The sequence below is a fragment of the Drosophila willistoni genome, unplaced genomic scaffold (genome assembly GCF_018902025.1).
Source record: "Drosophila willistoni isolate 14030-0811.24 unplaced genomic scaffold, UCI_dwil_1.1 Seg531, whole genome shotgun sequence".
Lineage (NCBI taxonomy): Eukaryota > Metazoa > Arthropoda > Insecta > Diptera > Drosophilidae > Drosophila > Drosophila willistoni.
The window spans coordinates 47,089-67,960 of record NW_025814459.1 but is presented as its reverse complement, the minus strand read 5'-3'; the positions used below and the strand labels follow the sequence as shown (position 1 = coordinate 67,960).

Below are 20,872 nucleotides of genomic sequence, written 5' to 3'. Positions count from 1 at the left end.
ATGATACCATGGACTTTTATTTTCCGAGAATTGGATTAAGAATTGAAAGCTTCAAAACTTCTTGAACTAAAAAAAGATTTATAGTGTCAGCAAAACATAAGAAGTGCTCTACTTGAACAAGTTCATTGCATTTTTTGATTATTGTTAGTAACTACAGCACAGTGATTGGTGGTGGTTTAAAGTGTCGTTGTTGACAAAACAAATGAAATAAGCTTAAATTCAGAATCAATGAAATGGCACGATATCTTTAATTTGCTTTTCAGGTCCAGTCGTCCATTATGATTGAAACGTACTCCGCACATTCTAAGGCGGACTGAAGTTAATATTTTAAGGCCTCAATTCCAAAAATTTTCTGAAGATTGCCTTCGATCTTTCCAACATGTTTTCAAACATTGGACCTTTTCCGCTTACGCTTTGGAGACTTAGCATCATTTATCAAAGTTAACTTACTTTTAAGATGTTTTTCCATCACATAAAAGCCACGGACGCCGCCAACACCACACACAATATTGCAAATCTTAAATTCGGAATATTCAATGAATGTCCAAAATATAATTACATCCAATAGCGGAATTACGTTTTGACAAAGTCAACAATTTACCGATTTGTTTGGATCGGGACAATAAAAGACGGTGCAAGCTCTGTAAATCATTACAAACGCAATGCATTTGTGAAAAATGTAATTTACATTTATGCTCTATTTCAACAAATTTATTTTAATTTATGTAAATTTAACATTTCTATTAAATACGTTTTTTATACCCTTGTAGAGGGTATTATAAAATTGGTCAGACGTTTGTAACGCACACAACGAGACGTATCCTGCCCCATAAAGTATACTTATATATTCTTGATCAGCGTGAGAAGTTGAGTCGATATAGACTTGTCCGTCGGTGAGTATGCTTTTTACTCAGCCATCTTAAAAGCTATCGGGCTGAAATTTTTTTCTTGTTCTTTTATTATGTGATATTATTGGATGTAGATCCCAATTTTAATCTGATCGGATAAATAGAACATTTAAATCGGTTGCAGAAAAATAATTTTGAACATATAAAAATATTATTGCCAGGGGCTGCAAGGGTATATAAACTTCATAGCCGAAGTTAGCTTCTTTGATATTTTACGTTTGAGACACCTATTACCTTTTTTGCACCTGACAGCTAAACGAAAAGTTATAGATTTTTTCTGAGTTCACTTTTGAGTTTAGAAGCCTTTATTTACTTTAATAGTGGACGTTAACAATACTATGCGCAATACATTCACGTAGACCCTACGACACCAGGACAAAGACTGTTACGCGCGAGCCCAAGCAGAAAATTGCCCACCTCCCACCCGACCGACCGAGGGGTGCAGCTGTATAACGCACGGAAAGAATCGCGTGGACAAGTACACAATAGAAAACACAGAACAACAAAATTAATACTATAGCTATCTATTAACTAAATGGGATAGGATAGATGTTTTAAGCATATTAATAGAAAACTCTGAGCCGATTACAGGGAATAGAAGGTTGTAATCAGAACAGAGGACCCTAAAAGGTTCATGCATGGCATAGTTAGAAGAACAACGACTAAGGGATAAAGGTATCAAAGGATGTCTACTCCGTCTACATGGTACCGACAGATTTACCTGAGCTGATAACTCAGGCGAGTCGATATCACCAATTAGGAGCTTGTGCATAAAAATAACACCAAGCATAGTTCTACGGTTAGTTAGGGAAGGAAGGTTAATCAAAAGAAGTCTACTAGAATACGAAGGCAAATTGATATTGCGATCCCAGCTTAAGCCACGAAGTGCAAATAGCAAAAATTGCTTTTGAACGGATTCAAGTCTAATCTGGTGCGACTCATATTGAGGTGACCAAATGCAAGATCCATACTCTAAAATAGGACGGACAAGCGAAGTAAAAAGAACTTTAGTTGTATAGGGGTCATCAAATTGTTTTGACCATCTTTTAATGAAACCCAGAACACTCATGGCCTTTGCGACCGTGGTGGAAATATGGGTGCTAAAATTTAACTTATGGTTCATAAGTACGACCAAATCATTCATATTATTTAGACGTAGAAAGTAATAGGGTATGATTAACGGAATCAAAGGTTTTGCTGAAGTCAGTAATTCTAAAAGGTTAGTGGTTGTAGATCTTCCTTTCACAAACCCATGTTGGGTAGCAAAATAAATGTTGCAATTGCGAAGGTATAATTTTCTCAAAAGCTTTCGGAATAGCAGACAATTTTGAAAAACCCCGGTAGTAAGAGGCGTCGACCTTTTTAAATGATAAGGATACAGATTTGCTTGATTTCGTTTAGCATTGTGTATTAAACATCATGAATTTTAAACGAGCGACTGTATACAGAGAGAGTAATTTGATAAACGGCGTGTTTTTTAAAACTTTTTATAATATCGAGTCTGCATATTTTTCAAATTGGATAACTCTCGAGAGAACCAGTGAGGTTTGTTAAGCCGCTCCTGCCTACCAAGAGGCACACAAATATCAAAGAGTGAATTCAGAGTATCATGACAGAAGCTGAACCAATAGATGGTGATAGTGACGGCCGATCAATTTTTAAATTTAATGTAGGATGAAATTTGTCGTCGGGAAGAACAAATGGTTCGATCATAGAAACATCACAATGAGAAGAATCCAATAGAAAAACCAGAGGGCCGGGGCTAACTTCGACCGCGCCAACGTTTGTATACCCTTGCAATGTTTTTGGTAACTCTTTCCTTACCTATAGCCATCAAAGCGGAAAAACGTTTTATCGAAAAAGGCCTACAATCTTAGCATAGGAAATAAATAAGATATTGATCAAAGTCACTGTTTTCCACCGATCGTTCTTATGGGAGCTATATGATATAGTTGTCCGATCCTAATCAAAGGCAATTTAAAGGCAATCGCGTGGCACAGTTGTTTATACGTGTAAAAAACTCACAAATATTATATTTCATGACGATAGTTTAGAAAATACCGAAGTAATTGAGAAAAGCCACTGTTCGTGACTTTGCCGTTTGTATGGCAGCTATATGATATGGTGGTCCAATCCAGCTGAATCCGAGATATACAACCCCTGCAGTAAATACAAGCCTACATGCAAAATTTCAGCTCTGTAGCTCCACCGGTCTAGGGGAGGAGTTTGCGTTGATCCAGACGGACGGACGGACGGATAGCCATTTGAACTCGTCTCGTCGTGCTGATCATGAATATATATACTGTATATGGTTTGAAAAGCTTCCTTCTACGCGTTGCACACTACTGACCAAAATTAATATACCCTTTTTGCAAGGATATAATGAGATCTGAGATAAGCCTGGAAGGCCATCAATAAAGTCATGACACATATAAGGCAGCAACATGGTAGATTTATGGCTGCTGGGAAATAATAAGGCAGCCAAATGTACTAATATATAGAAACGTTTATTAGGAATCCAGTCAAAGCGTCTTCGCAAGTTTTACTAGAGAGACAGTGTTGAATAACAATAATAATGCTTAGAATTCAGTTTAGGATTGGGAAACGACAAACAGAGAAAACATGTGCAAATTTATCAATGCCTTTTAGAATGAACATTCTTTCCTTGATATAATGAGTCGTGGGCTTAGGGCAATGTTTTTGCACATGTTCACTAAAAGGGCTTAACAATTATGCAGGCGTTGATGGCTTGTCCAAATCTTCATCAAATTCATTAAATTTTGTTCAAGGTGTGCCGTCGTTGCACAACAATGCAGAGATCTATGCCATCGTTCGATTAAACCGTTGGATTGTGGGTGATAGGCAGTAGTATATATCTGTTTGCTGCCGATGAATTGTGCGAGTTCCCTGAAAATAGCGGATTCGAACTGCTCTCTATAACATCTGAAGTTCAATCGCTAGGCGTCACAGCGTAAATGGCACTAGGTGTGTTAGGTTCCTCTGAATAAAGCGATTTGCTTTCCACTGCTTTGATAATTTTGTTTGCTATTTTGGCACACTGTTAGCATTGGACGTATTGTCGGAGCATCTCTGCAAGAAAGAGTGTGAGAATTATGCTTTCACTTGCCAGATCCGGGGCGAGGCATCGCATGTGTGCCAAAATTTCAGATGGTTTTGATCCAAATCCACAAATCCAGCAGACGACGTAATTTTGATTCAGAAGATTCGGCGAATCCCTCTAAAAGACGATTCCTGGTGACGAGATATTTGTCTGTCCCAGGTGGTCGTAGAACCAAATCTTTTACAGCAATAAATGTTTCCTCGTCCAGATGCATCGTCGTCAATATTGTGCAAGCGAAATAAGCGTTCGATTTGAGCGAACCACAAAGGGGGGTTGTTTCTTGCGAATCGTGTCAAGTGCATGGGCGCTCGTTGGCCGAGTGCCGCATTATTTATGGTGGCGTTGCTAGTTGCATGTAGAAGTTCTAGTTGGCTTTTAAGATCGTCTAGTTCCCTTTTCATTTCTATTGATTTCCATTGAAATTTTCAATGGTCGTCTCTTGTTGAAATTCTAGTCGCCTTGTCTGTGTCTGTGTCTGTGTCATAAATCCGCCAAAAAAATTGGTGTCAAGTTTGACTTCGGATGAAGAAATTTGCTAGTAGACCAAAATCGAAATCATGGAACGTTTTGTGATGCTGAACATCACGTCGGGGTCACCACTATGGCTGCTGGGAAATAATAAGGCAGCCAAATATACTTAAATATAGAAAATTTTATTAGAATTCCGATCAATGCGTCTTGGCAAGTTTTACCAGAGAGAGACATTGTTGAATAACAATAATAATGCTTATAATTCAGTTTAGAATTGGGAAACAACAAACAGAGGGCGAACCAGTATTCCCAGTGTCGCCACAGATTCATCTGTTGGTGACCATGTTAAAGCAGGTAAATTAAAATCACCTAAAACTATGAGCATGCATTGACTGGAAACTAAAGAGGAGACAAACTGAATTGCCTCTAAATGATTTAAATATACCACCATGTCTGACATCGGTGGAATATAGGAACAAGTAATGAAAGCATTAAAAGATTTAAAATTTACTTTAACACCGACAAACTCAATCTCCTCCTGGGTACTATAAAATTGGATCATTAAAGATGATAAAGCAGCATCAACACCTATCAGAACGCCACCACCTATGCGAGAAATCCGGTCACGTCTGAATATAGAAAAGTTTGTGGAAAAAACCGATGCATCAGCAATATCAGGTTTTAGCCACGTCCCTGTAAAAGCTATAATGTTATGCTCAAAAGAAAGACTATCTACATAGAGATTAGGAAGTTTAGATTTCAGTCCTCTAATGTTCTGGTAGCCCAGGCTAAGGGACGAAACTAGTTTTTTGATACACCAGCAGATGCTGATGTGGCAGGAATGGTGTTAGTTGTTGTTGGCAGGCGAATCAGTGGCCGACTTTCCTTCTTTTTACAGTATATTCCTTTACTATTATATGCTTCGGCCAAAAATCTTCTCGATGTATAATGTCAAACATATTGGCAGAAACATTAATTAAGGGCGAAATGTCCCGAGAAAACGAAAATTTAAACTTTTCCACCGCTACGTTGCACAAGTCAACCACTGCAACAGACAACTTGTTCACGGGGCCCTTGAACTATCGGCAATTTCCATTGGAATAGGTAATTTCCCGGACAAATCGGACACTTCAATTGGCACCGTTTTGAGAGATTATTCCTAAGTGTTACCGGTAATACCTCACTAACCGCATTCACCACCGGGCTCTTAAACGATATCAATTGCTGTACATTGGGAGTGGACGGTGCAAGAGACCGGTCGCGGACGATAAATTACGCTTTTTAAATTCCGCTTGCCCTCAAAGTGTCAAAGCTCCCATAAAAGCGGCAAAGTCACGAACAGTGACATTTCTCAATAACTTTGTTATTTTTTGAGCTATTGTCGTAAAATTTAATATTGGTGAGTTATAAACACATAAACGACAAATTTAATCAAGATCGAGTGACTATATCATAAAGCTGCCATAGGAACGATCGGTCGATATGACTTTAATGATATGACTAATTTTCTCAAACAGCTTAGGAATTGCTGTTGAACAATTCGATTTGTTGCCCTTTTTAAAAAGCGGAATAATAAAAGACTCCTTCCAAACATCATGAAAGGTACAAGTCTCACTCGATATAAAGAACTAGCAATCCCGGCATTGCTCATCATCACATTGGTCATCAGTTTAAATCAATGACTTAAAGGTGAAGTTGATACAACTTTTTATAGGTTTTCAAATCTTTAAAATTTATTGAAAAAGTTAAATAAAGAAAAAAACTAGAGTGCCGGGGATAACTACGACCGCGTCAAAGTTTGTATACCCTTCCACCTTTTTTGGTAACTCTTTCCTTACCTATAGCCATCAAAGTGGAAAAACGTTTTATCTAAAAAAACTAAAGTTTGCGAAAGAACAGCCTACAATCTTAGCATAGGAAATAACGAAGATGTTGATCAAAGTCACTGTTTTCCACTGATCTTTCCTATGGGAGCTATATGATATAGTTACCCGATCCTTATCAAATTTGGTACAGTCATTAACAGATATATTAAACTAACAAATAGTTAATTTGAAAGCAATCGCGTTAAAAGTAACGAAGGTACATATTTATAAATGTCACTGTTTTCGAACGATCGTTTCTATGGGAGCTATATGATATAGTCACCAGATATTGATCAAATTTGGCACAGTCGTTTATAGGTGTAAACTCACCACTATTAAATTTCAAGACAATAGCTCAAAAAATAACGAAGTTATTGAGAACGGTCACTGTTCGTGACTTTGGCATTTGTATGAGAACTATGGTCCGATCCGGCTGAATTCGAGATATACAACCCCTACAGATATACTGCAAGTCTATTGGACAAAGTCACTGTTTTCCACCGATCGCTCCTATGGGAGCTATATGTATGATATAGTCACCCGATCTTTATCAAATTCGACACAGTCATTAACAGATATATTAAACTAACAAAGGTTTAATTTAAAAGCAATCGCGTCGAAAGTAACGAAGATATTAACAAAATTCACTGTTTTTGACCGATCGTTCCTATGGGAGCTATATGATATAGTCACCCGATCTTGATCAAGTTTGACAAAGTGGTTTATGGGTGTAATAAATTCACCAATATTAAATTTTTGATCAGGAATATAAATACTTTATATGGTCGGAGATGCTTGCTTCTATGCGTTGTAGACTGCTTACCAAATTATTATATTCTTTTGCAAGGGTATAAAAAACATCAAAAAAGCAAACTGTGGGGCTGTGCCGAAGTTTATATACCCTTGCAGTTCATGGCCATAATATTTGTACATTTCTTTTTCTTTTTCTTACCCATCCCCATGTAGTAGCGCTACAGGGCAGAGCCGACTTATATTGACAGTAAATTATGTTCCATTTATCTGATATGCACCGCCGGACGTATGCTGCAGTGGTATAAAAATTGGTATTATTGAAAATTCCTAGTCGCCCATCAACGACCTATTTTATTTTGTATTAAAACCTTTTGAGGAAAAAGGGGATTGACAATCCTGTTTCCATGAACATATGTATGTATTATTAAATTTAATATTGGTGACTTAATTACACATATAAACGACTGTACCGAATTTGATCAAGATCGGGTGACTATATCATATAGCTCCCATAGGAACGATCGTTCGAAAACAGTGACTTTTGTAAATAACTTCGTTATTTCCTATGCTAAGATTGCAGGCCATTCCTTCGCAAACTTTAAAAATTTATATATCTCAGTTTAGCATACCATTAATGACTGTGCCAAATTTGATTAAGATCGGGTAACTATATCATATAGCTCCCATAGGAACAATCGGTGAAAAGTGACTTTGATCAATGTGTTCGTTATTTCCTAAGCCGTTCTTTCGCAAACATTAGACCTTTTACACAAAAAACTTGCAAGGGTATACAAACTTTGACGCGGTCAAAGTTAGCCCCGTCCCTCTGGTTTTCATTTGGTTTACAAGCGTTGGGTGGATTATAATAAGATTATTACAAGTTTTGTCTTCATTTTAATAATATCAATCCCAATCGATTTTATATTTTTAGATTTGGAACAAACGTTGATTTATCTGATGAACGAAAATGGAAGCCTCAATTAAGTGAACTTCAAAAACTGCCAGCTTTCGCTCGAGTTATATCAGCTGCCAACATGTTGTCTCATGTGGGTCATGTTATTTTGGGAATGAACACCGTTCAATTGTATATGAAAGTGCCTGGAAGTAGAACTCCTGGTCATCAAGAAAATAACAACTTCTGTTCTATAAATATAAATATTGGTCCCGGTGATTGTGAATGGTTTGCTGTACCCGATGCCTACTGGGGTGGAATTCATAATTTGTGTGAAAAGAACAACATTAGTTACTTACATGGATCGTGGTGGCCTGTATTAGAAGATTTGTATAAAGAAAACATACCAGTTTACAGATTCATACAAAAACCAGGAGATTTAGTTTGGGTAAATGCTGGGTAAGTAACGATTATATTTATAAAATTATAACAATTACAATTACACTATTAAAATGTATTTAACAATTATAGAACATAATGTATGTAAATCATGTGATTGTAAATGTGATATAGTTAATTCTCCCTAAGACAAAAACCTTTTTGCAAAGCCATGCTTACGCTTTAATGTATAATTTTATACCCTTGCAAAAAGGGTATATTAATTTTGGTCAGAAGTGTGCAACGCATAGAAGGAAGCATTTCCGACCATATAAAGTATATATATTCTTGATCAGCACGACGAGACGAGTTCATATAGCCATGTCTGTCCGTCTGCCCGTCGGTCCGTCCTAGACCGTTGGAGCTACAGAGCTGAAAGCTGCATGTAGGCTTGTATATACTGCAGGGGTTGTATATCTCGGATTCAGCCGGATCGGACCACTATATCATATAGCTCCCAAAAAACCAATTCGCTTGCCTACAACAACAACTAATACTATTCCTGCCACATCAGCATCTGCTGGTGTGTCAAAAAACTAGCTTCGTCCCTTAACCTGGGTTACCAGAACGTTAGAGGACTGAAACCTAAACTTCCTAATCTCTATGTAGATAGTCTTTCTTTTGAGTATAACATTCTAGCTTTCACAGAGACGTGGCTAAAACCTGATATTGCTGATGCATCGGTTTTTTCTACAAACTTTTCTATTTTCAGACGTGACCGGATTTCTCGCATAGGTGGTGGCGTTCTCATAGCTGTTGATGCTGCTTTATCATCTGAAATGATTCCATTTTCTAGTACCCAGGAGATTGAGTTTGTCGGTGTTAAAGTAAATTTTAAATCTTTTAATGCTTTCATTACTTGTTCCTATATTCCACCATTGTCAGACATGGTGGTATATTTAAATCATTTAGAGGCAATTCAGTTTGTCTCCTCTTTAGTTTCCAGTCAAGACATGCTCATAGTTGTAGGTGATTTTAATTTACCAGCTTTAGCATGGTCACCAACAGATGAATGTACCATGTTGCTGCCCTCTTTGTCACATGACTTCATTGATGGCCTTCTAGGCTTATCTTTATCCCAAGTCAATCCTGTATTAAATTCGAATGGAAAATCGTTAGATCTTATTTTTGTATTGGATTCTTCTTATTGTGAGGTTTCTAGGATCGAATCATTTGTTCTTCCAGAAGACAAATTCCAAGACAACTGATTTTGTCAGCCTTAATGAAAACATTACTACTACCGATTGGTTTTATTTGTACAATTGTAGAGATATGAACTCAGCTGTTCCTTTTTTCTATGATACTCTGAATTCACTCTTTGATATTTGTGTGCCTCTTGGTAGGCTTAACTACTTCCCTAGTTCTCTCGTGAGCTGTCCAATTTGAAAAATGTGAAGACACGATATTATAAGAAGTTTTAAAAAACACGTCATTCATCAGATTATGCTCTGTATACAGTCGCTCGTTCAAAATTCATGATGCTTAATACACAATGCTATAAGAATTATCTTCAGCGGTGTAAGCTTCAGTTTTCTTCTGACCCTAAACAATTTTATAATTTTGTTAATTCTAAACGTAAGACCTCTGTGCACCCATCCATTTTGTCTTTTCAAAATAAAAAATTGCACTGATCAGGCAATTGCCAATATGTTTGCGAGTTTTTTCAAAACAACTTATTCCTCAACGGAATATCGAGCAAGTCCGTATCCTTATCATTTAAAAAAGGCTAATTGCATTTTCAATCCAGTGATTGATGAAAGTTCTATTCTTAGCGAACTTGAATTAGTTAAACCTGTTAATTCTCCGGGGCCAGATGGTCTTCCTGGATGTGTACTCAGGTTCTGTGCAAACGCATTATGTAAACCCATTTTAAAATTGTTTCTATTGTCTGTAGAATCTTCCTCTTTTCCATCTATTTGGAAGGAGTCGTATATTATTCCTCTGCATAAAAATGGCAAAAAGTCCGAAGCCTCTAACTATAGGGGTATCTCAAAATTGTCCGCTATTCCGAAAGCTTTTGAGAAAATTATAACTTCTCAATTGCAACATTTTTGCAGCTCTATTATTTCGCCATCCCAACATGGGTTTGTGAAACGTAGATCTACAACCACTAACCTTTTAGAATTTACATCAATAATTATCAAGGGGTTCAAAAATGGTAAACAAACTGATGTCATATACACTGACTTCAGCAAAGCCTTTGATTCCGTTAATCATACCCTATTACTTTCTAAGCTGAGCGACATTGGGTTTCCACCCCTTTTCCTTTCTTGGGTTCGAGAATATTTAACAAATAGAAAACAGAAGGTACTTTTTAAGTCTTCTTTATCCGTTTCCATTTCTGTGACTTCTGGTGTACCTCAAGGTAGTCATCTTGGCCCTCTGCTCTTCACACTATTTATTAACGATCTTTCATCAGTCATTGTTCATTCGCGTGTGCTTATGTATGCTGACGATGTCAAGCTTTGTCTTACTTATAAAGATACAGATTCATTAAGTGGGCTACAAGCTGATCTTAAAAAACTTTCAATCCTGGTGCCAGTTTAATCTACTAAATCTTAACACCACCAAATGTCAGGTAATGACTTTTTTTCGTAACTCTCCTCAACTGGTCACTTATTTTCTAAACAACAGCCCTTTAGAACGTCTAAATAATATGAACGATTTGGGCGTACTTATGGACCATAAGTTAAATTTTAACACCCATATTTCCACCACGGTCGCAAAGGCCATGAGTGTCCTGGGTTTCATTAAAAGATGGTCAAAAGAATTTGATGACCCCTATACAACTAAAGTTCTTTTTACTTCGCTTGTCCGTCCTATTTTAGAGTATGGATCTTGCATTTGGTCACCTCAATATGAGTCGCACCAGATTAGACTTGAATCCGTTCAAAAGCAATTTTTGCTATTTGCACTTCGTGGCTTAAGCTGGGATCGCAATATCAATTTGCCTTCGTATTCTAGTAGACTTCTGTTGATTAACCTTCCTTCCCTAACTAACCGTAGAACTATGCTTGGTGTTATTTTTATGCACAAGCTCCTAATTGGTGATATCTTGGATAAATCTGTCGGTACCATGTATACGGAGTAGACATCCTTTGATACCTTTATCCCTTAGTCGTTGTTCTTCTAACTATGCCATGCATGAACCTTTTAGGGTCCTCTGTTCTGATTACAACCTTCTATTCCCTGTAATCGGCTCAGAGTTTTCTATTAATATGCTTAAAACATCTATCCTATCCCATTTAGTTAATAGATAGCTATAGTATTATGTGTTTGTCTGTCTTTTATATTGTGTATTTTGTCCACGCGATTCGTGCCGTGCATTATACGGCTGCACCCCTCGGTCGGTCGGGTGGGAGGTGGGCAGTTATCTGCTTGGGCTTGCGCGTAACATGTTTAACAGTCTATGACCATGTTTAACAGTCTTCAGGGTGCCTTTGGAGTTCTGTAGACGCCGAACGTATACTCTAGAGACTTTTTCTACCATACATGACAACTTTACTTTCATCAGTCCATAGCACGTGTCTCCACTCTTGGACAGGCCAATTCTCGTGATTTCTGGCAAACTTAAAGCGATTGGCAATATGTCTCGCGTTGAAAAGTGGAACATTCCTTGGGGTTCAGGCTTATAAATTGTTTATACGAAGGTACCTGCGAACTATTTGGACGCTAGTAGAGATGTTCAAGTCCTTTTCCAGCCTTAAAAGGATCCCTATTACTTTCTTGGATTAAGCGACCGACTTCTTTATGCTTCTGTTTCGTATGCGAGTTGCAGACTTTTATTTGAAATTGATCGCATTTCGAATCATTTTGTTGGAACTACCAACCAATTTTTAAACTTAGCGATACGATTATCCCTCAAAAATCTGGTTTTGGATGAGTTTTTGCTCTTCTACAGAGTGTTTTCCCCGACCTATTATATTTTGAAATTTTTGATTTTTTTTAGTGCTAGTGCTTTTAAAATTGACTTCGATCAAGGGACTGTTAAACATGTGTTTTTTACACTGCAATCATACGAAATATGACGATATGACGACTCAAGTGGTGCTATTTTTCGAGTTTCGAGTATTTTTTGAGTATATGAAAAAAATCTTTGAAAATTTTTGAATATGTTGGATATTATTATACTTTTTTTGTTCACACATGTTTCTTGAACCTTAAATTAAAGCTAAAAATCCTTTGAACAAATAACCTCAGCAAGCGGTCCTATTTTTAAGTTCGCAGCTGTACATATGTATGTACATGACATATGTAGATATGTGCATTAAAGGAAAAAGTAAAGTTTAATGAACATATTATACACTAGAAACCCTGCCACGCTTCACTGTGCCCGCTTTTGAAAAACTAAAATTGCGACTTTAATTTGAGATTTAAACTATCCTATCTCTCAAGTTAGATCAAACTGCACATGGTGTGCGAATTTTATTATAATCGGTTAAGTGGTTTAGGAGTCCATTGAGGGCAAACATTGTGACACGAGATTTATATATACATATTAAGATATATGTACATAGATATGTAAAAGGTACATGTATGAGGTATACGGTAAAATAAAATAATTTAATAATACATACATATGTTCATGGAAACAGGATTGTCAATCCCCTTTTTCCTCAAAAGGTTTTAATACAAAAAAAAATAGGTCGTTGATGGGCGACTAGGAATTTTCAATAATACCAATTTTTATACCACTGCAGCATACGTCCGGCGGTGCATATCAGATAAATGGAACATAATTTACTGTCAATATAAGTCGGCTCTGCCCTGTAGCGCTACTACATGGGGATGGGTAAGAAAAAGAAAAAGAAATGTACAAATATTATGGCCATGAACTGCAAGGGTATATAAACTTCGGCACAGCCCCACAGTTTGCTTTTTTGATGTTTTTTATACCCTTGCAAAAGAATATAATAATTTGGTAAGCAGTCTACAACGCATAGAAGCAAGCATCTCCGACCATATAAAGTATTTATATTCCTGATCAAAAATTTAATATTGGTGAATTTATTACACCCATAAACCACTTTGTCAAACTTGATCAAGATCGGGTGACTATATCATATAGCTCCCATAGGAACGATCGGTCAAAAACAGTGAATTTTGTTAATATCTTCGTTACTTTCGACGCGATTGCTTTTAAATTAAACCTTTGTTAGTTTAATATATCTGTTAATGACTGTGTCGAATTTGATAAAGATCGGGTGACTATATCATACATATAGCTCCCATAGGAGCGATCGGTGGAAAACAGTGACTTTGTCCAATAGACTTGCAGTATATCTGTAGGGGTTGTATATCTCGAATTCAGCCGGATCGGACCATAGTTCTCATACAAATGCCAAAGTCACGAACAGTGACCGTTCTCAATAACTTCGTTATTTTTTGAGCTATTGTCTTGAAATTTAATAGTGGTGAGTTTACACCTATAAACGACTGTGCCAAATTTGATCAATATCTGGTGACTATATCATATAGCTCCCATAGAAACGATCGTTCGAAAACAGTGACATTTATAAATATGTACCTTCGTTACTTTTAACGCGATTGCTTTCAAATTAACTATTTGTTAGTTTAATATATCTGTTAATGACTGTACCAAATTTGATAAAGATCGGGTAACTATATCATATAGCTCCCATAGGAAAGATCAGTGGAAAACAGTGACTTTGATCAACATCTTCGTTATTTCCTATGCTAAGATTGTAGGCTGTTCTTTCGCAAACTTTAGTTTTTTTAGATAAAACTTTTTTCACTTTGATGGCTATAGGTGGTAAGGAAAGAGTTACCAAAAAAGTTGCAAGGGTATACAAACTTAGCCTCGGCCGTCTAGTTTTTCTTACATCTGTGAAACAGATTAACATATTATTAAGCTTAATAAACAAACGCTTTGCAAATGTTTCGCAAATGCAAAACTCGAAACTAAAAAACCTGATCATTATTTGTTTAATTGAAAATATTATAAAAATACTTATTGTAATGATCCATGTTTTCAGGGGTTACAATTTATTTATATTTCATGCTCAGCGTTCGCCACTTGACATCGTGCCGTTGTTACATATATTCTCAAATGTTTTCCACAGAGTGTGGATGCATGTTCGTTTGGTTTTAAGCAATACTTGGCATATGATTCTTTATGACACAATTTTGTTTTGTGTTTATATTTTGTTTTGTATTGTTCATTAGTGCATCTGTGGTCGTGGTCGTGCAGTGCAGCCATACCCTAAACGGGATTTCTGCAAGCGTCTAAGAACACCTTCAGTTTTTTTTGCGTTTGTGTATTTGAAACGTGACTCTAACAACAAAAGAGAAAAACAATAAAAAAGATGTTAAGTCAGGTGTTAAGGTCATTACCTTTACAACACACGTAACCGTGTGAGGAATGGAAAAGTCGCAAGGCATTGGCATGGGCCGGTGACCTTCGAAGAAGAGTTTCTTCTACACTTAGACTTAATTTAATTATAATAGAAATTTGCTCACAGAAAGAGAGAGGACAGGAAAACATGTGCGTAACTGAAACCAGGTGCTTACGAACAAAATCAGGAAGTAGTTTATACTACCTTACGTCATCTTATCTATTGGGGGTTTCACAAAAATCTCTAGAGATTTTGAGGCAGTTTGTTTTTGAAATCTACCAAATGAAATGTTGGTGTCACTGCAAATGGAAAAATAGATTGTGGATAGATATGTTTATGTAGATATATTACAAAATACAATGCTACCATATGTCAGTTGGGAATTGCCTAACGATCCGAAACATATCATGAAGCTTGCGAAAGAGTGGTTTGCATTCGGTTAAGCGGGTCGTGGGTTTGATTATAGAATCCAATCCATCAAAAAAAGCTGAGCTTTTGCAAATAGTTCAGGAAGCATGGTCGCTTAACCCCTTTGAAGCGTTGTCAGGACCTTATCGATGCTCCGCCCATGTGATGCCGGTATTTAAAAAAGGCTATACAACAAAAGACATCAAAGTCTCGGTTTGCATCGTTAATAGGAACTGGAGAAATGGGACGATACGAAACGATACAAATTGCAACAGGTTTTTCATTGCATTTGTTTTGATTTTCAATTAATTGGTTCCAAAATAAAAAAGTTTATTGAAAACGATAATTATTATTGATACTTATTTAAAGTCTTATAAATAATCAATTCAAAATTAAATTTATTTTATTTCCTGACATATGTATATGTCATTTAAAAAAATAATGCAAAATAGAATATAATTCATAGGACGACAGCTTTGCTCGCAAGCTTTTAGAGTTAAACCATTTTTCCGTCGGAGGTTTTTGTTTTTTCGTTTTCCTTAAATATTGGTGTTAAGTTTGTTAAATTTTATCAGTTTTTTTGCATATAATTCTCTATGTACCAATTAACAGCGTTAGCAACAGTTGTCTGGATCATTATCAGCAAAAATATCGATGGAATGGGCAATCAATTGCACTTTATGGTCTTTAATAGGGGCTTTGGTGTATTTGACATTATTGAGTAAGAAGAACTTTTCGGTGTTTTTCGCAAAAGTTATTAAAAAATTATAAAAACCAATGTAAACCCATGCACGTAAAACAAATATTTTAAATACTAAACAATAATAAAAAATTTATTGCAAGCATGTCTTACTATCTCGCTCCCTCATATAAGTGTTTTTCCGTCACCTGCTAACGGCCAATTATACCCTTAAGACCGACCCACCTAAAGAAACATGCATAACTTGGCTATTTTCAGTCCGCTATTGATCGAGTTCGATCAAATTGTACTAGGTTAAAACTTAAAGAGCTAAACGAGATTATCGGGCTTAAATAAGTTATGGGGCGGAAAAGGCAAGGGCAAATGGTATAAAAATCACTGTTCTCCACCTTTCGTTTCTGTGTGAATTATGCTAATCCGATCCCGCTATATTCGAAAATGACATTGCAGATTTAACGGTCGATGTCAAGGGTCAGTACACATAATACATACATAAGTGAACCAGCGGAGACTACATTGACATTGACTACATGAACTCTTTACATTTTTCTTTTTTTCTTTTTAGGTGTGTACACTGGGTCCAGTCGATTGGCTGGTGTAACAACATTGCCTGGAATGTTGGCCCGCTGACAGCACGTCAGTATTCTCTTGCTGTAGAACGATATGAGTGGAATAAATTGGAAAACTTTAAAAGTATTGTTCCCATGGTTCATTTAAGCTGGAATCTTGCCAGGAATATAAAAGTATCTGATGCAAAGCTTTTTGAATTGATAAAGTACGTACATTGCTCAAACAAATTTTGTAAATGTTAATACCACACTGCATAATGAAAAGATTATTAATTTTAAAAACATTTTTTTTTTTTTGACGTAATTATTACGAAAACTTTCTTTGTTTCATACTTAGTTACCTTAAAAATTAATGTTAGTGCTGGCTCACTAAGAAGACGCGTAAAGTAAGTTTTACGTACATGCTTACCGAAGCACCCACCTTTATTTCGATAACTTTCAAAAGAAAATTCTGAAAATTAAACTAAGTACTAAGACTACTGAGTAGCAATTTCTGGAATGTGTACTTCAACTAATTTAACTAATTGTAAAGCCACCTTGTCCCTCCAACTATTTAAAAACATTTTGTAACGCTTAATTGATAAACTTTTCCTTTTGCCATTTCTCTAAACCAAAAAACAATATGCTGTTGAAAGAATCCGTTAACAAGTTTGACAGTCTACGGAATTTAGTGTTTTAACGTGAGGCATAATATTCCACAACTTCTAAAATTTAATTTCAATAGTTTGATTCGATCAGACGAACAGAACTCAAGTTATATTCAATATAAATCAGCATTCTCCATAAGCAACGCTACATAAACTATAACTCGGTAATAGTGCTGCAAAATAATCGATATTTTAACTTTCACTCGTGGCAGAGGACGGACGTTTTTTTTTTTTTGCGCTTATCAACTTTTCTTTTTTTCTCGCGATGAAATACTTTTCCATAACTTTTAAATTCATTATCCACATTTTTTTTTTTTTTTAATTTCAGCGTCCGAATTTTATTTTCATTTCGCGAATTCTTGCTGTCGCTTTTGTTTTAATTTAAATAAAATCAAAACTTACAACAATACTTGCATTAGCGGTGTTGTTGTTTTGTTTATCTCTTTTGCTTTTGCGTCTTTACCGTTTTAACTAACTCTCGCGCTCTTGCGTACAAATTGTTGTTGCATGTGTTCAATTTGACGCGCTCTCTTGATTTGCGCTCTCGTCTTTTGCCTACCCGCGACTCTGTGATACGTGTTTTTGTGCTTTCATATCTTTTAATTCTTTAGTTGTGAAGGCTTACTCTGCACATTAACCCTTGTGTCAGAACTGGTCAGTATATTCTTATACACAGATTTTTTACCTTCAGAATTTTTATTTTTTATTTTTTTGTATTTTCTCTTTTAATTAAATTAAACTTTTTGATAAAATGGTTGTCTGCTCAAAAAATAATTGCATAGTTGCCACTAATGCGGTTGACTCCCATGATTATATTCTTTGTTGGTTGTGTGACAATGCGGTTCACGTTAAGTGTGCAGGTTACACAGGCAGAATCAAGGAGTCTATTGCTAAAGGTGGTGGCTTAAAATATGGATATGATGCTTGCCGGGAGGTCGAGAATGAGACGCGCTGATTTATGAGGCGGACTAGAAATAGTTTTGATACTTTGAGGGCAGGTTTTAACTAACTCCAAGCGGTGTTTACTTCGTTGGAGACTCAGTTTAGAAGCTTATCGCTTATGAATGAGTCTCCGAAACGTAAAAGGACCAGTCCTTGGGGTGTTTCTGTATGTGAAGATCTGCCAGCGTCTCTTATCGTCCCCGACCGGTCTCATGCACCGTCCACTCCTAATGTACAGCAATTGATATCGTTTAAGAGCCCAGTTGTGAATGCTATTAGTAAGGAATTACCGATATCATCTGGGAATGATCTCTTAAAAACGATGACTATTGTAGTGTCCGATGTGTCCGGGCAATTACCCATTCCAATGGAAATTGCCGATAGTTCTAAAAGTATCAAGAGCCCCGTAAATAAATTGACTGCTGCAGTGGGTGACTTGCCCAACGTTACTGCTGCGGCTGACGCTTCAGGACCGCGGCCTCTCGTTGGCATACCTCCAAAGAAACATATATTTGTTTCTAGGCTAGACCCTGTTGTCACATCTGATGATGTAATAGCCTATATTCGGAAGAAAGTTAACGTCTCGACTATTGCGGTGGAGAAGTTTAAATTTTCTTATTTCTGCCAATATCTTCGACACCATATGTCGAGAAGATTTTTGGCCGAAACATATAATAGTTAAGGAATATACTGTAAAAAAGAAAAATCGGAAACGATTCGCTTGCCAACAACAACAACTAATACTATTCCTGCCAAAACAGCATCTCCTCGTGTGTCAAAAAACTAACTTCGTCCCTTAACCTGGGTTACCAGAACGTTAGAGGACTGAAATCTAAACTTCCTAATCTCTATGTAGATAGTCTTTCTTTTGAGCATAACATTCTAGCTTTTACAGAGACGTGGATAAAACCTGATATTGCTTCGTTTATTCCACAAACTTTTTTATATTCATATTCTCGCATAGGTGGTGGCGTTCTGATAGCTGTTGATGCTGCTTTATCATCTAAAATGATTCAATTTTCTAGTACCCAGGAGATTGAGTTTGTCGGTGTTAAAGTAAATTTTAAATCTTTTAATGCTTTCATTACTTGTTCCTATATTCCACCATTGTCAGACATGGTGGTATATTTAAATCATTTAGAGGCAATTCAGTTTGTCTCCTCTTTAGTTTCCAGTCAAGACATGCTCATAGTTGTAGGTGATTTTAATTTACCCGCTTTAGCATGGTCACCAACAGATGAATGTACCATGTTGCTGCCCTCTTTGTCACATGACTTCATTGATGGCCTTCTAGTCTTATCTTTATCCCAAGTCAATCCTGTATTAAATTCGAATGGAAAATCGTTAGATCTTATTTTTGTATTGGATTCTTCTTATTGTGAGGTTTCTAGGATCGAATCATTTGTTCTTCCAGAAGACAAATTCCAAGACAACTGATTTTGTCAGCCTTAATGAAAACATTACTACTACCGATTGGTCTTATTTGTACAATTGTAGAGATATGAACTCAGCTGTTCCTTTTTTCTATGATACTCTGAATTCACTCTTTGATATTTGTGTGCCTCTTGGTAGGCTTAACTAACTTCCCTGGTTCTCTCGTGAGCTGTCCAATTTGAAAAATGTGAAGACACGATATTATAAGAAGTTTTAAAAAACACGTCGTTCATGAGATTATGCTCTGTATACATTCGCTCGTTCAAAATTCATGATGCTTAATACACAATGCTATAAGAATTATCTTCAGCGGTGTAAGCTTCAGTTTTCTTCTGACCCTAAACAATTTTATAATTTTGTTAATTCTAAACGTAAGACCTCTGTGCACCCATCCATTTTGTCTTTTCAAAATAAAAAATTGCACTGATCAGGCAATTGCCAATATGTTTGCGAGTTTTTTCAAAACAACTTATTCCTCAACGGAATATCGAGCAAGTCCGTATCCTTATCATTTAAAAAAGGCTAATTGCATTTTCAATCCAGTGATTGATGAAAGTTCTATTCTTAGCGAACTTAAATTAGTTAAACCTGTTTATTCTCCGGGGCCAGATGGTCTTCCTGGATGTGTACTCAGGTTCTGTGCAAACGCATTATGTAAACCCATTTTAAAATTGTTTCTATTGTCTGTCGAATCTTCCTCTTTTCCATCTATTTGGAAGGAGTCGTATATCATTCCTCTGCATAAAAATGGCAAAAAGTCCGAAGCCTTTAACTATAGGGGCATCTCAAAATTGTCCGCTATTCCGAAAGCTTTTGAGAAAATTATAACTTCTCAATTGCAACATTTTTGCAGCTCTATTATTTCGCCATCCCAACATGGGTTTGTGAAACGTAGATCTACAACCACTAACCTTTTAGAATTTACATCAATAATTATCAAGGGGTTCAAAAATGGTAAACAAACTGATGTCATATACACTGACTTCAGCAAAGCCTTTGATTCCGTTAATCATACCCTATTACTTTCTAAGCTGAGCGACATTGGGTTTCCACCCCTTTTCCTTTCTTGTGTTCGAGAATATTTAACGATTAGAAAACAGAAGGTACTTTTTAAGTCTTCTTTTTTCCGTTTCCATTCCTGTGACTTCTGGTGTACCTCAAGGTAGTCATCTTGGCCCTCTGCTCTTCACACTATTCATTAACGATCTTCCTTCAGTCATTGTTCATTCGCCTGTGCTTATGTCTTCTGACGATGTCAAGCTTTGTCTTACTTATAAAGATACAGATTCATTTAGTCGGCTACAAGCTGATCTTAAAAACTTTCAATCCTGGTGCCAGATTAATCTACTAAATCTTTTAGAACGTCTA

The 20,872-nt window shown here is 36.4% G+C and overlaps 1 protein-coding gene across 4 annotated transcripts in view; it reads left to right on the top strand.

Moving 5' to 3' along the window:
• LOC6653350 (lysine-specific demethylase 6A) overlaps nt 1-20,872 on the top strand; it is a 213,256-nt gene that overhangs the window by 158,233 nt on the left and 34,151 nt on the right. For 3 of the 4 annotated variants that reach the window (XM_047013058.1, XM_047013057.1, XM_047013059.1), the window contains 2 exons: nt 8,050-8,469; nt 16,478-16,687. In XM_047013058.1, the coding sequence (XP_046869014.1) occupies nt 8,050-8,469; nt 16,478-16,687 (630 nt within the window). Of the gene's footprint in view, nt 1-263; nt 603-8,049; nt 8,470-16,477; nt 16,688-20,872 lie in introns of those variants that run through there. The other variant, XM_047013060.1, reaches the window with a different exon arrangement.